Source organism: Conger conger, chromosome 2, assembly GCF_963514075.1.
Source record: "Conger conger chromosome 2, fConCon1.1, whole genome shotgun sequence".
NCBI classification, from domain to species: domain Eukaryota; kingdom Metazoa; phylum Chordata; class Actinopteri; order Anguilliformes; family Congridae; genus Conger; species Conger conger.
The window spans coordinates 43366792-43383170 of NC_083761.1; the positions used below are offsets into that span (position 1 = coordinate 43366792).

General features: G+C 48.1%; 1 protein-coding gene across 4 annotated transcripts in view; it reads left to right on the top strand.

Moving 5' to 3' along the window:
• The window catches only part of raraa (retinoic acid receptor, alpha a), a 197581-nt gene extending 181782 nt beyond the window's left edge, over window positions 1-15799 (top strand). For all 4 annotated transcript variants that reach the window (XM_061229175.1, XM_061229167.1, XM_061229159.1 and 1 more), the window contains 5 exons: window positions 6928-7088; window positions 8763-8939; window positions 10501-10705; window positions 12279-12437; window positions 13371-15799. In XM_061229175.1, the coding sequence (XP_061085159.1) occupies window positions 6928-7088; window positions 8763-8939; window positions 10501-10705; window positions 12279-12437; window positions 13371-13585 (917 nt within the window). In that variant the 3' untranslated portion in view covers window positions 13586-15799. The remainder of the gene's footprint in view (window positions 1-6927; window positions 7089-8762; window positions 8940-10500; window positions 10706-12278; window positions 12438-13370) is intronic.
• The last annotated feature ends 580 nt before the right edge of the window (window positions 15800-16379 follow it).

The window sequence follows — 16379 nt, forward strand, 5'->3', positions numbered from 1 at the left end:
AACAGACAAAATTATATTTTCACAAACTGCTTTTCTTTTCGGCAAAGCTAGGAAAGCTAAGTTCTGAGTGTGCTTTAGAAGTTCTATGGCAATGAAAATGCGACACGCAGCGATACGTCACCACTCAACAGAGACATGCAAGGACCCCGGGCGGATCGCTTGGCCGAGCAGACTGTCGACCGACACCGGGCCTCGGTGCATCCGACGAAGTTTCCCGCAACCCGCTCTGCGTCCCCTAGGTGTCTCTCTTCTGAGACTCCTCCCTTTATCTCTTGCCCAAGTTAAAGCGGTAAGCGTGCTGACAATTTACAGCACTCAATTCTTCGGTCTCCTGTAAGTAAGTTATCCTCCATACTCCCCACTGCCAAATGTAACCATTAATCTTGGTTAGGACTGAAGCAGTCTGGGAAAGTCGGGCGGCTGAAGTGCCATTGCCACCTAGTGGCCGGAAATGTGTACTGCGGCACATTGAATCCCTGTAACTGAAACAGGTGTGATAAACTGCTCCTGCCGTGTTTCCGCATATTCTCTGAGCGTGTTCGTTTTATTCTTTTCGGAAATGATTAGGGTTTAGTGTGCGTAACGGGCACGGAATGGCTGCCGGTCTTGAATATCGGACTCGAGGGTGAGAGTGTTTCCATAGGTTTGCTTGCATTCGTAACCTCACAGTGTTGAAAGAGGTGAAATGCTGTTATAGAGGCAACTGCTTTGAGCTCAGAGCTAGTGCGGTCAGACTGCGTAAAGGAAGCAGCGTCATGGGTACTGGGCATACAGGGAGAAGTGTGTGCGTGTATGTATGTGAGTGAGTGTGAGAGAGTGAGTGTGCGCCTGTATGTGAGTGAGTGTGAGAGAGTGAGTGTGCGCCTGTATGTGAGTGAGTGTGAGAGTGAGTGTGCGCCTGTATGTGAGTGAGTGTGAGAGTGAGTGTGCGCCTGTATGTGAGTGAGTGTGAGAGTGAGTGTGCGCCTGTATGTGAGTGAGTGTGAGAGTGAGTGTGCGCCTGTATGTGAGTGAGTGTGAGAGAGTGAGTGTGCGCCTGTATGTGAGTGAGTGTGAGAGTGAGTGTGCTCGTGCGTTTGAGGGAGACGTGGAGTGCGTTTGAGGGAGACGTGGAGTGCGAGCTGGAGCGTATTCCACGCGCTGACCTTGCGTGCCGAGCCTGACCTCCCCGACAGGGGAGAGGCCGCCATCTGGGGCTGGCAGGACCCCACAGAGCCGGCGGCCATTACAGGAGATGTCACGGCGACCCTCGAGCGCAAGGGCGGCGAGTGACCACAGCGGCACGCCGGCAGTGCTCCCTGCAGCTCTGAGGAAGAAAGCAGCTCCATTCACCGGCCGTGTTATTCGGTGCCTCCCTCACACGTCCAGTGTACCCGACGACCCTCCGGGGTCCCTGGGCCCATTTTTCCGCCGAGGTGAGAGTGACCTCCTTCTCTCCCACGCCGAGACTGACGGCGGGATGAATCGCGTGAAGATGAGTGATCGGCCCTCCGGCAGCCTCCGCCCCGGGGTGAAGCTGGTGCCCTTCCCAGGTGTCTGGGATTGCTTATGGGAAAGTGGGGGAGATGTGGCGGGGGCTCCCCTGGGTGCGCTGCAGTACCCCTGCCTCCCTCCCTCCCCGCCTCCCGCGCTCTCATCTGTGCGCCCCACAGCACGGGGTGGGGGTGTGGGAGGGGTGTCGGTGGAAAAAACCCTTTCATCACTGTCTGTGCACAAAACAACACTGCACAAGAGGAGCTGGGAACATTGACATTTTTATCCTTCCATTGAATTTAATCTCTGTGATGGACGACCTGCCACGGCTTTAATTTTCTTCTCCCAAATTATCCCCGTCTCCTGGTCCACGCCCGCTCACCAGCACACAGCGCGTACGCAGCACACACACACACGCACACACACATACACACACGCACATGCACATACACATACATACACAACACACAAAGACACACACACATACATTCACAACACACACACACTCACACACATATACAACACACAAACACACACACACACATATACATACACACACACACATGTACACACACACACACATACATACACAGCACACAGACACACACACACATTCACAACACACAAACACACACATATATAACACACATGCACACATATACAACACACAAACACACACACACACATATACATACACGCACACATGCACACATACATAACACACACATATACATACACAACACACAATACACAAACACACATATACACACACACATGTACACACAACACACACACATACATTCACAACACACAGACAAACACACTCACATGCACACATACAACACACACACATAAATACACCACACACACACACAGACACATGCATGTGCGCACATACACAACACACACACATGCACGTGCGTACATGCACACACGCACACAACACACACATGCACACATACACAACACACGCATGTGCGTACATACACAACACACATGCACACAATGCGCGCAAAGCACACGCACAACACGTATGCACACAAGACATGTATGCACACACAACATATCCACAGTGCACACACACCGCACATAATGAACACGTGTGCGACACAGGCTACACACACGCTGACAACACGTACACCACACACATAAATACAAACAAACACACGCAGTGCACATAATGAACACACACTTGGAACACAAGCTGGGCACACGCTCACACAATGCACATAGTGAACACATACACATACACACACACACAGTTAACATGATAAACACACACATGTGTAACACAGGCTGCACATACTCAGACACTCACACACAATGCACATAGTGAACACGTACACACACACACAGTTCACATGATAAACACACATGTGCAACACAGGCTGCACACGCTCACACACACTCACACACAATGCACATAGTGAACACGTACACACACACACACACACACACACACACACAGTTCACATGATAAACACACACATGTGTAACACAGGCTGCACACGCTCACACACAATGCACACAATGAACACACACACAGGCCATAGTCGCAGACAGCCTTGAGCCTAGCTTTTTGTTTATATTAAATTTTCCAAAAATATGATCAGTTGACGTATTACTAGCCCACAGCATGCGCTAGCTCACTGAGACCTAATTCCCAGCCAGCCTCGTTCTCACAAACCGGCCACGTAGCTCCCACTGATACAGGCTTACACATGAGCACATGTCCAAGAATAGATAAACTCACACAACCAGTCCACTTGGCAAGGAACAACACTCGCAAATACGTGGACAAAATCCAGATTTAATCCCAACACGCGCGCACACACACACACACACACACACACACTCGGACAGCGCACCCACACAGAGATAGAGACGGACGTGTTCTCCCCCTTCTCTAAAGCTCTCCCGGTTATTGCGTGTAACAGTCCGCCATGACAGATCACGGGCCCGGGCTAATAGTTCTTTAATGACTTCATTAAATTGTGTTGTGCGGCTTATGATTGCGCTGCCAATTTGTCAGCCGGGGTAATGTCTGCAAAGCACGGATGCGGAGACCCACTTTTGTTGGGGAATTTATCCGGCATCTCCAGGGGCCTGTAATGAAGCCGAAGACGTTCAGGGGCTTTGACACGAGACGGGAGAGAGCGGGGGCTCTCCATAGGCAAGTGACTGCGTTCAGCAGAGTCTATTGTTTACATATCTTCTGTCATGAATTATTTACCCGAGGTGCCTGTAAAATATTCTTGCAAAAAAAACCAACAGGAGCGCCGCGGGGGTTTGTGCTCGTCGTGGTTTGTGTGGTTTAGCGTCTGCGTGGCCGTGGTTGGCGAGTGTGTATGTGTGTGTGTGTGTGTGTGTGTGTGTGTGTATTTGTGAACACAGGAGAGTGTGTGTGTTATTGTGTGCCCATATGTGTGTGGGTATGTGTGTGCCCAAGTGTTTGTGTTTAAATGGGAAAATGTGTGCCTGTGTGCGCACACACGCTTCTGTACGCAGGCGTGTGTGTGCGATAGCTTGTGGTTCCCTGTTCTTATGCCAGTGGTCAGATGACACAGGTCCCTTCCCAGAAAGACAGCCCTCAGTGCTGATTAATGAACCCATCTTTAGCACACCAGTGCCGCCACCCTTCCTTCCGGAAGAGTCCAGGGGGAGCAGGGGACCCAGGGGCAGGAGATAGCAGCCTCGTCCCTGAGTACCGCTGGGAGAAAAGGACCTGAGAGAGACAGAGAGAGAGAGAGGGAAAAAGAGGAGAGAAAAGGGGTAAAGGAGAGGAAAAGGGAGGGGGGGGTAGGATCAGCCAAGCCTTTTAAACCATTACCGCTTGGATATTTGTCATATTATGTTATTAGATTAGCTCGGGGTCTAATGAAAGCAGCGGTGATTTGTCAGCGTTATTAACGACTTCATCCCCCACCACTATTTGTCAACTGCCTCCCGCTGCCATCGGCAGTCTCTCACGCAGGGGCGGGGGTTCTCTTCTAATCTGAGGACAGAGGAGGAAAATAACATTAATGTGTGTCTCAGTATGTGTGTGTTTGTGTGTGTTTGCGTGTGTGTCTCAATGTGTGTGTGTGTGTGTGTGTGTGTGTTTGTGTGTGCGTGAGTGTGTGTGCGCGTGTGTTTGTGTGTGTGTGAGTGTGTGTATTAGCATGTGTGTATGTGTTTCAGTGTTTGTGTGTGTGTGTCTTAGATGGTGGGTATGTGTATGTATGTGTGTATTTGTGTGTGTGTCAGATTGTGTGTATGTTTGTGTGTGTAGTCTCAGTGCTTGTGTGCGCATGTGTGTATGTTTCAGTGTGTGTCTCAGTGTGTGTGTGTTAGCGTGTGTGAATGTGTTCAGTGTGTCTCAGTGTGTGTGTGTTAGCGTGTGTGTTTCAGTATGTGTCTCTCAGTGTGTGTGTGTGTGTGTGTGTGTGTGTGTGTGTGTGTGTGTGTGTAGTCTCGGTATGTGGGTCTGTAGTCTCAGTGATGGTGTGTGTCTCAGTGTGTATGTGTTTCAGTGTGTGTTAGCGTGTGTGTGTGTTTCAGTGTGAGTCTCAGTGTGTGTGTGTGTGTGTGTGTGTGTTAGCGTGTGTGAATGTGTTCGGTGTGTCTCAGTGTGTGTGTGTGTTAGCGTGTGTGTGTTTCAGTGTGTGTCTCAGTGTGTGTGTGTTAGCGTGTGTGAATGTGTTCAGTGTGTCTCAGTGTGTGTGTGTTAGCGTGTGTGTCTCAGTGTGTGTGTGTGTGTGTGTGTGTTAGCGTGTGTGTGTGAGAGTGAGCACGTGTGTGGACCCTGATGGCGGTGGCGATGATGACAGCGGTGGTGCTACAGTAATTATGAAGCGGGGTGGGATATAAATCTCCGCTCATCTCCACAGGCTATGGCATCTCTGCACTTTTTTTCTCTTCATTTTTCCCCCTCTTTCTTTCCCCCGGCTCAGCACCGCACCGCTCCCCCGCCCCCACCCCCTTCTCCAGCAGTTTTCCGCTGTCAGATCAAAGCCGTTCCACATTTTCTCAGCCTGAGTTCCAAAGCCTCTGGCTTACTCTCTCTCTCTCTCTCTCACCCTCCTCCCCCCTTTCCTCACCAGCATACAGCCTCCTGTATCTGGGCCCTCTCCTTCTGCCAACACCCATCTCCTCACGTCTCCTCATATCCCAGATCTACTCAGATCTGCTCATACCTCCTCACTCCATGCTTCCAAACCACAGGGTTCCTGTATTCTACACAGGGTTCCTGTATTCTACACAGGGTTTCTGTAATCCATACAGGGTTCCTGTACTCTACGCAGGGTTTCTGTACTCTACGCAGGGTTCCTGTACTCTACGCAGGGTTCCTGTACTCTACACAGGGTTCCTGTACTCTACACATGGGTCCTGTACTCTACACATGGGTCCTGTACTCTACACATGGGTCCTGTACTCTACACATGGGTCCTGTACTCTACGCAGGGTTCCTGTACTCTACGCAGGGTTCCTGTACTCTACGCAGGGTTTCTGTACTCTACGCAGGGTTCCTGTACTCTACGCAGGGTTCCTGTACTCTACACATGGGTCCTGTACTCTACACATGGGTCCTGTACTCTACACATGGGTCCTGTACTCTACGCAGGGTTCCTGTACTCTACGCAGGGTTCCTGTACTCTACGCAGGGTTCCTGTACTCTACACATGGGTCCTGTACTCTACACATGGGTCCTGTACTCTACACATGGGTCCTGTACTCTACACATGGGTCCTGTACTCTACACATGGGTCCTGTACTCTACGCAGGGTTCCTGTACTCTACGCAGGGTTCCTGTACTCTACGCAGGGTTCCTGTACTCTACGCAGGGTTCCTGTACTCTACACATGGGTCCTGTACTCTACACATGGGTCCTGTACTCTACACATGGGTCCTGTACTCTACACATGGGTCCTGTACTCTACGCAGGGTTCCTGTACTCTACGCAGGGTTCCTGTACTCTACGCAGGGTTCCTGTACTCTACGCAGGGTTCCTGTACTCTACACATGGGTCCTGTACTCTACACATGGGTCCTGTACTCTACACATGGGTCCTGTACTCTACACATGGGTCCTGTACTCTACGCAGGGTTCCTGTACTCTACGCAGGGTTCCTGTACTCTACGCATGGGTCCTGTAATACACACAGTGATTCAGTACTCTACACATGGGTCCTGTAATACACACAGTGATTCAGTACTCTACACATGGATCCTGTACTCTACACATGGGTCCTGTAATACACACAGTGATTCAGTATTCTACACATGGGTCCTGTAATACACACAGTGATTCAGTACTCTACTCTACACACCGTTTCTGCAGACTACGCATCATCTGTCCTGTCCAACCCAACAAATAAGCCTGGGTGCCCTGGTTAGCTTAGCATGTACCCAGCATGCCCTCAGGAGGCGGTGACACACAAACCAATCCCCTTCCTTCTCTTCCTGACCCCTACAGCTGTGCGGAACGACCGCAACAAGAAGAAAAAGGAGGAGAAGAAGCAGGAGTGCACGGAGAGCCATGTGATTAGCCCCGCGACCGAGCAGATGATCGAGAGGGTCCGCAAGGCCCACCAGGAGACCTTCCCCTCGCTCTGCCAGCTGGGAAAATACACTACAGTGAGTCCTCCCCACCACCGTGGGGCGCTGTGTGTTTCTGAGAGATGGCTGGGCTGTTCATAGCCATGTTCCATAATTTATACTTGCGTATTCCATTGAATGCTTGGAAATACAGACCTGGCTGACCTATTTTTTCTATCTATCAATCAAACTTTATTTATAAAGCACATTTCCTACAGTGTGTGCAACTCAATATGCTGTACATAAAAAGTCATGAATAAACTGTTATTGAAAGATAATTAGTATTAGTACCATTATTAACCACTATAACCACTATTAGTACCATTTATACATGTAGTCCTTTCTGTGGGTCACTATATATACGTTATATACGAAATTAAATGACTCCCTAATTTAACTGGCCGTATGTGATGTTGCTGAGGTTAGCTGCCGTTGTAGCATGCTGTATGCAGCCAAATATGTCATGACTCGCGGTTCATTCATAGTGTATTTTCTTATCATATAAATTCACCACTCTTCATAGCTAGCCCTTCACATTTGTCTGTCCTACATGCCATGTACTCTACGCAAGGAACACATGCTATTATTCAAGGAGCGTTTCTTGCGTCCTTGTGTAGCAAAACGTGCAGCCCAATTAGTAGTTCCACGTTTCTATTAGAGGCGCTAAATGTAAATAGGATGTAAATTATGTTCTACGAACAGCTACAAACGTAGAAGTAATCCTTTCCTCTCCAAGGTTACTCACGCCAACCAGAATAGCACATGCTGCCACCTTGTGGATTGGCAGTGTATAACCGCAGATAGGGCTAAAACAAGTTGGTAAACACACGTTCTGTATCGTATGTAAGCTAAGAGCTTGCGTGTGTCCCAATTCTGCGTTGGTGTTCCTTGAATATAGTATGTAACAGTGGGGCAGCCTGTAGCCTAGCGGTTAAGGTATATGACTGGGACCCTGAAGGTTGGTGGTTCAAGCCCTTGTGTAGATCTGCACAGCTGTTGGGCCCTTGAGCAAGGCCGTTAACCTATTGCTCAGTTGTAAAGCTGCTTTCACATGATCAGTGTCAAATTCTGTGTTCAGCGCCAAGTAAGGCGTTGACTACACATGAGAAGGAGCGAGTGGCACCAGTTGTTGAAACTTGTCGTCATCCATCCAGTTCATTGAACTGTAACAAGCAGCAACAATATGTGATTGTTGGTTGTCTGCACTTATAAAAGGCTAAATTGTGGACTCGCTTTGTGAAAACAATAATATTGATAATAATATATCCCATAACATCAAGAAACTTACCGGGCTAATGCACGCAGCCTACGTGAAACGGCTCTGTCTGTGTTGCTAGGTAGCGTATGCCTGCTTCGTACAAGGCTGTTATGTGTTATGTTATGTGACTGGACACGCTCGGAAAGGTCAGCTTCAAACAAGGTCAACGTTTTAACAGTTTGAACCCTGATAGCGCTCAACTCTGCTCTATTTTGAGCCATGCGCTACGCCAGGCTTAGCGTTGCTGCCAAGTCGGGCTTCAACGTTCTTTCCATAGGAATTTAATGGCTTGACACTGTGTCAAGAGTTTTGACGCTGATCATGTGAAAGCAGCTTTGGATAGATGCATCAGCTAAATAACTGTAATGTAATGTAACAGGCCTTGGTGTAACTTACGGGACGAAGAAAGCTATTCCACCCGAGTGACCCCTCATGCAATCCCTTCCCCCTTCCAGAACAACAGCTCAGACCAGCGGGTCGCACTTGACGTGGACCTCTGGGACAAGTTCAGCGAACTGTCCACCAAGTGCATCATCAAAACGGTGGAGTTCGCCAAGCAGCTGCCCGGCTTCACCACGCTCACCATCGCTGACCAGATCACCCTGCTGAAGGCCGCCTGTCTGGACATCCTGGTGAGCATGAGCAGTCTTCCGCTTCAGCATGTGGAGTTTTACTGTGAGGTTTACCATCGTGTTGAGGTTTACTGTGAGGTTTACCATCGTGTTGAGGTTTACTGTGAGGTTTACCGTCGTGTTGAGTTTTACTATGAAGTTTACCGTCGTGTTGAGTTTTACTGTGAGATTTACCGTCGTGTTGAGTTTTACTGTGAGGTTTACCGTCGTGTTGAGGTTTACCGTCGTGTTGAGGTTTACTGTGAGGTTTACCGTCGTGTTGAATTTTACTGTGAGGTTTACCGTCGTGTTGAGGTTTACTGTGAGGTTTACCGTCATTTTGAATTTCACTGTGAGGTTTACCATCGTGTTGAGGGTTACTTTGAGGTTTACCGTCGTGTTGAGTTTTACTGTGAGGTTTACCATCATGTTGAGTTTTACTGTGAGGTTTACCATCATGTTGAGGGTTATCATATACCATGAATCAGCAACTAGCCGGTCTCGAGGGCTGAGAACTGATGGGCAATTCCATGGTAACAGACGTTACAACTTCCACATATTTGTGTGATTAAGTTCTATACAGCTACATATTAGCGACCGCTATCCTCTTCTATAGCCGTCAAATAACCCTTATGTGGCACTATTGGACTTTACTATGCAGATATACTGCATTTGTCACATTGGTTATCATGGAATTGCCCTGCTGGTTTTCGGCCCTCCCTTTACCTGGGAGTCAGGTGTGACGGCAGTCTGACGAATGACTCTCACTAATTACCCGGGTGAAAAAGAAAACCAGGGCCGGATTTGGATTCGAGGGCCAGAGTTGGTGATCCCTGCCATATGCCCTGCAGACGGCAGTAGTGTGATTTAGCAGATGTGACTTCAGAAGTCCTGCAGGCTTCCCTAATGGGATTAAAATATCACTCATATTATCATTATTAGAACAATTTCCGGGGTTACAGTTAGTAATAGAGGCAGTTCATGTACTGGGTAGAAGGCACTTACACTTGGTCCCTGGTGTTATATTATGATTCACTATTTTGCTTGCATTGCATTCAGTTAGAGTTATGCTCTGCCTTTTGTTTTGTAATGAGTGCATATATAGAGCTCTGTAGTCTTCCTTATTGTCTGTGCATTTTATTGTTTTCATGGCACTTGGAGGTTAATCATTGATCTAGTGTCAAAAGCAGACCTGGGTCAAATATGGAATTGTCTTGCATTCAAATGCTTTTCTGCGTTTTACTGAGTTTGCCTGGTGTATTGGAACCAATTAAATACTCTGAAATAAGTGCATTCTGGTCCTCTTTGTTAGCTCAATTGCACCAGACAAGATCAATTGAGTACAGAAAAGTATTATAATCCAAAACAATTACGTATTTGACCCAGGTCTGGTTGAACATGCTGGTTGAATCGCTCCTGATGCTGTCACTCTGGGTAAGCGCGCATGCTGCTGTCCTGCACCTAACCGCACCTGGTTTGGCCGAGACGGTCACACGCCCGTGTCCCGTGTCGCCCCCGTTCCTGCCTCCGTCCGGAGAGTTTCCCGTGGTCTTTCCCTAAGCCTTGCCTCCCCGTCTCTCAGATTCTGCGGATATGCACACGCTACACGCCCGAGCAGGACACCATGACCTTCTCGGATGGCCTGACGCTCAACCGCACGCAGATGCACAACGCCGGCTTCGGCCCGCTCACCGACCTGGTGTTCGCCTTCGCCAACCAGCTGCTCCCGCTGGAGATGGACGACGCCGAGACCGGCCTGCTGAGCGCCATCTGCCTGCTGTGCGGAGGTACTGCGCCGCTCCGCCCTGGTCTGAGCGCCTGCGTGGACGTGGATGTTACACCCTGAGAGCATTACATTACACTACATTACATTAGAGCAGCGCTGCTCAGCTCCACGTCCCGCTGGCCGCAGTTTCTGCTACCGTGCGCTACACCACCTGACTTCACTCATTTTATTTTACCTGCTTGGTTTAGTTAATAAGCTAATTCATGAAATCAGGTGGTGTAGCACATGGATGAAGCAAATACCTGCAGACACTGCGGCCCGCAGGACGTGGGGTTGAGTTGCGGAGTTGAGTAGCCCTGCTTAGAGTATATATCAGGGGTTCCCAAACTGTGGGTCGGGATCCCGCCTTGGGTCGCTCGGTTTCACGATGGGGTCGCCTGATAATGTAAGATAAAATGTCATTTTTGTCTTTTTAAAATATGTGAATGTAGGCCACTGCATGTTTAACATTACAACAACCCAACTATAATAAAACAATGAGGCTGGAGAGGTTGTGGTATATTTCCAGTACAGTCCCGGCTAAAGGGTGTTGTTTAGCACAAGATGTGTGTGGGTGGGGTGTTGGGGTCATATAAGTTTGTGAACATTCATCCGGGGTCACATCAGAAACATGTTTGGGAACCCCTGGTGTATAATATATACAGAGACAGCTACGCCTATAGAAACCAAATAGCTCAAAGGCTACATTACACATTATTGGCATTTGGCAGACGCTCTTATCCAGAGTGACGTACAGTTGATTAGACTAGGCAGGAGACAATCCTCCCCTGGAGCAATGCTGGCAACACCGGGATTAGAACCACTGACCTTCCGTGTCCCAGTCATTTACCTTAACCACTACGCTACAGGCCGCCCCTTGTATACACCAGACCTAACCAGACCTGGGTCAAATACGTTATTGTTTTAGATACAAATACTTTTCTGTGCTTGAGTGATCGTGTCTGGTGTAGTTGAGCCAACCAAGAGGACCAGAAGGCGGGGTTGGCAGTTTTTGAGAGTATTTTGTTATGTTCCAGTAGACCTGACAAGCTCAGTAAAGGATAGAAGCGTATCGCAATCCAAACCAATTACCTGTTTGACTCTGGACTGGTACACATGCAGGGATGCACAGGCCCAAAAGTGTGCTTGTGAAGTCTTCTTCTTAAATCCATGCTGGTCTTATAACATTGATAGCACTGAGCTTAATTTGAGTAGACGATAACTTTTCAATCAGTCATAATCCCCTTTATTTTGTGACTGTACTCGCACCTCAAACAATTTGAAAAGGATGCATTCCTATTAGGTTGTTTTTCACCCCCAAATGTTTGAGAATAGTGCCATCTAGTGGCTCATCTGGAAAACCCCTGTAATTCAGCTGTTGCCGTACCAAAGAAAATCTGTTCGTTGTTGAGCCTTGGCTGGAACGCATTGAAGGAACTGTGTGTTGTCCTGCACTGTGTGAATCGATAGACTGACTGAAGCACGTGAAACTCAGTGAAGGAACCGTGTGAAACTCATTGAAGGAACCGTGTGTAACTCATTGAAGGACCCGTGTGTTGTCCGATAGACTGACTGGAGCGTGCGTGTGTGTTCAGACCGGCAGGACCTGGAGCAGTCGGAGAAGGTGGACGTGCTGCAGGAGCCTCTGCTGGAGGCGCTCAAGCTCTACGTGAGGAACCGGCGGCCGCACAAACCACACATGTTCCCCAAGATGCTGATGAAGATCACAGACCTGCGGAGTATCAGCGCCAAAGGTGCGAGACTGCAAACACAATACACCCCTCACACGGTGTTACCCTTCATACAATACACCCCTCACACAACATACCCCTCACACAATACACCCCTCACACAATACACCCCTCACACTACATACCCCTCACACAATACACCCCTCACACAATACACCCCTCACACTACAGACCCCTCACACAATACACCCCTCACACAATACACCCCTCACACAATACACCCCTCACACTACATACCCCTCACACAATACACCCCTCACACAATACACCCCTCACACTACATACCCCTCACACAATACACCCCTCACACAATACACCCCTCACACTACATACCCCTCACACAATACACCCCTCACATACATACCCCTCACACTACATACCCCTCACACAATACACCCCTCACACAATACACCCCTCACATACATACCCCTCACACAATACACCCCTCACATACATACCCCTCACACGATACACCCCTCACACTACATACCCCTCACACAATACACCCCTCACATACATACCCCTCACATACATACCCCTCACACTACATACCCCTCACACGATACACCCCTCACACAACATACCCCTCACACAATACACCCCTCACATACATACCCCTCACACGATACACCCCTCACACTACATACCCCTCACACAATACACCCCTCACATACATACCCCTCACACTACATACCCCTCACACAATACACCCCTCACACGGTGTTACCCTTCACACAATACCCCCCTCACACTACATACCCCTCACACAGTGTACCCCTCACACAATACACCCCTCACACTACAGACCCCTCACACAATACACCCCTCACATGGTGTTACCCCCTCACACTACATACCCCTTACACAGTGTACCCCTGATATCCTGGCTGGGCACAGTGGGTAACACACTGACCGATGTGTCCCTCTCTGGCGCAGGAGCGGAGCGTGTCATCACTCTGAAGATGGAGATCCCGGGCTCCATGCCGCCACTCATCCAGGAGATGCTGGAGAACTCTGAGGGCATGGAGAGCCAGGGCGGGGCGGCGGGGGCCACGTCGCGGTCCAGCGGGGCCCCGCCCGGGAGCTGCAGCCCCAGCCCATCGCCCAGCTCCGCCCAAAGCAGCCCGGTGGCGCAATCGCAGTCGCCGTAGCACCCGCCCGCCATCTCCAGGAAGCCACCACTGTGTTCCCCGCACCCCCTCCCCCCCCCCCCACACTCACAGACACACTCCTGCAAAGGCCTCGAGTGAACCGGGTCTCTTCCAGGGTTTTACCTTCTGAAAAACTCTTCGTGGTAACACTGCTGAATTTGTAGACTTTTCGACCCCCCCCCACCCCGCAAAGCTCAAGACTTGCAAAAGCAAATGGTGTCGTCCCTGGCCAGAATGCGGAAAGTGTTTACATGGCAGGGATGGGGGACGTACGGACAGCTGGACAGACTAACAGACACTGGACTGTTGTCGTTTTCTGCGGCTGCCTGCATCCAGGACTGAACAAAAGACCGCTGACAAATGGGTCTTTCCTCGTTTTGTTTTGGGTTTTCTGTTTTTTTTTTTGTTTTGTTTTTTCAACTTTAAAAGACAGATTTTTTCTTACAGAAGATATATAAATATATATTAAAAACTAAGGAATGACTGAGATTGAATTGTCCGTGATGGAGTGACTTTTGATGGAATGACATTCGATGGAACATTTTTTGAAAAGTTTTCTCACTGTTTCCGAGATTAGATGCAATTGTTTTTTTCTCCACTGTTTTAATCTTTTCATAACCCGTGATATTAACAGAGAAATGTCCAGCCGGTATTGTTTTATTGGTGCAAAGGAAAGAGCGACAGTAAAGATGTTTAAAATACAAATGTAATTTACACATGTGCACAGGAAACAAATGGGATAAAATATATGATTACACAAGCTGTTCCAGGTTGGGTTAACTTTTTCTTCTAGGAGGTATTGACAAGAAAATCATCTAACTGGTTTGTATGTAAAGGTCACAGGTTTTTGGTGAGAAAAAAAAACAATGAAGAGTATCTTTATTAAGGTGTATTTTAAGTAGCTTCAGATCATGTATATATGCTGTATTCATTTCTTTAAACTATGAAGAGTTTAGCCTTCACTTGATTTTTTTTTTTATACCTTTTTGTGTTTTGTTTTTAGTTTTTGTTTAAGAAAAAGTCATTTTACTGCACATTTTACTGAAGGAATCGCATTGATGTACTGTTTAGGCCATTTAGATAAGGGAGAGACCTATAGAAATCACATAGGGGACACCATGACTGTTTACAGACAGCGATAATAAATGATTTTCACTTCACTCTGAAATGTAAAAAAAGATGGGGACGGACAGACAAACGGCAGTCACACAGGCGCGTGTCTGTCTGTCTTGTCGCATGTCTCGGGAAGGAGGTAAGGTTTTGGGAGGGCTACGTCGCGTGTCGCTTCGAGAGTAGCACGGGGGTGGTTCCAGAGAGAGGGTGAGAAATAAAAGCTGCACTCGCTCTACACAAACGTGGGCCCGAGTAGTCTTTCAGACGTCCGACTCCATTTCCTTTGCCCGAGTGCAAAGAGCAGCCATTTCACAGAGGAGGAAGGTTCCGATCATCCAGCGCAGCCTCTGCAGTTTGCGGTGAAGATTCCTTGGGATCCACAGAACGGCAGCAGAGATGAAAGCAAGTTTGTGCCCCCAGACCCACCGAACCCACAGTACCTAGGTGACTGGCGCCGCCCACCTCAACCCCTGCCTCCAGGATGTGACATCACACAGATCCCACACCTCCTCCTACTCTCATAGGCTGCTCTCAGTGGGTACCTTTATTACTTAGAGCTTATTCTGCATTTATGCAACTGCCACCACACACACACACACCAAGCTGCCTCAGGAAAGAATGGTTTTGTCCAGGCACTGCCTAGCAGGCATCCTGGTCCCAGAGAAGTGAGTTTGGTCCTGACTACATTCCTCCCCCTTCTGGTCAGAGTGCAACACTTGTCACTGACCCTCTGGATAGGTTCATCAAATGAGGCTCTCAAAACAATATACTGCACAAGAAGGGAGTGCTTTGGACAGGAAGTGGTCATCTAGACTTACGCGGAAAATAAACGGAACGAACCCAGCGGTTGACCCATCTGTACAAACTATGATTGTGTTTTCCTTTCTTTTGTTAATTTTATTTTTATTTTTTATTTGGGGGCGATTCCTCAGCTGCTTTCAGAGGTCAGAACTTTGCTGCCTCCAGTTCAGCGCACAATTCTCTCATTTCTCTCACCTGGAATAGACGCATACACCTCCAGTTTGAAAGATATGAACTCTTGTTTCAATTTTTTCTGAATATCGAGTGATTTGAAAAAGAAAATAAACCGACATTTAATAATTATGCATCTTCGCTTCTTTTTTCAATGCATCAATACAACCGTTTTTTCGGTTAATCTGCTACGCCTCCCCTTTGTAATTATTAATGTACACATTTGTATTTTAATGTCCTCATTTTTAACTGGTGTGTCATTAGACAGGACCCGGTGTTGAATCAGGAGGTCAGTTGCTCCACCATACTGTACTTAGCCAAATGGATGGAAAGAAAAAAGGCTTTTGCTTGAAGTGACTGGATAAAGAGGCTGGAAATAGTTTAAATAACCAGAAATTATCACAGAGGGATGTACCCACTACACATCCACCAAATATATGGATATTCAAAGTAACATAAATAAGTATAAAAACACACATTTCAAATCATGACATCATGACATAAAATCTGTATTCAGGATTGTATGGGCATGGTCAGGACACCCCACCTTCCTCCCACAATGCACCACCCACAAGTAAATTGGAGGAGGAGGAGGAAGAAGGTCAGGATTCAAATCCTGGACATTGTTGTTGTGAGGCTAAGGTGTCATCCATTGCACCAATGTGCCTCCACGTGACATACAAATTTCTCTATAAAAAATACAAATACA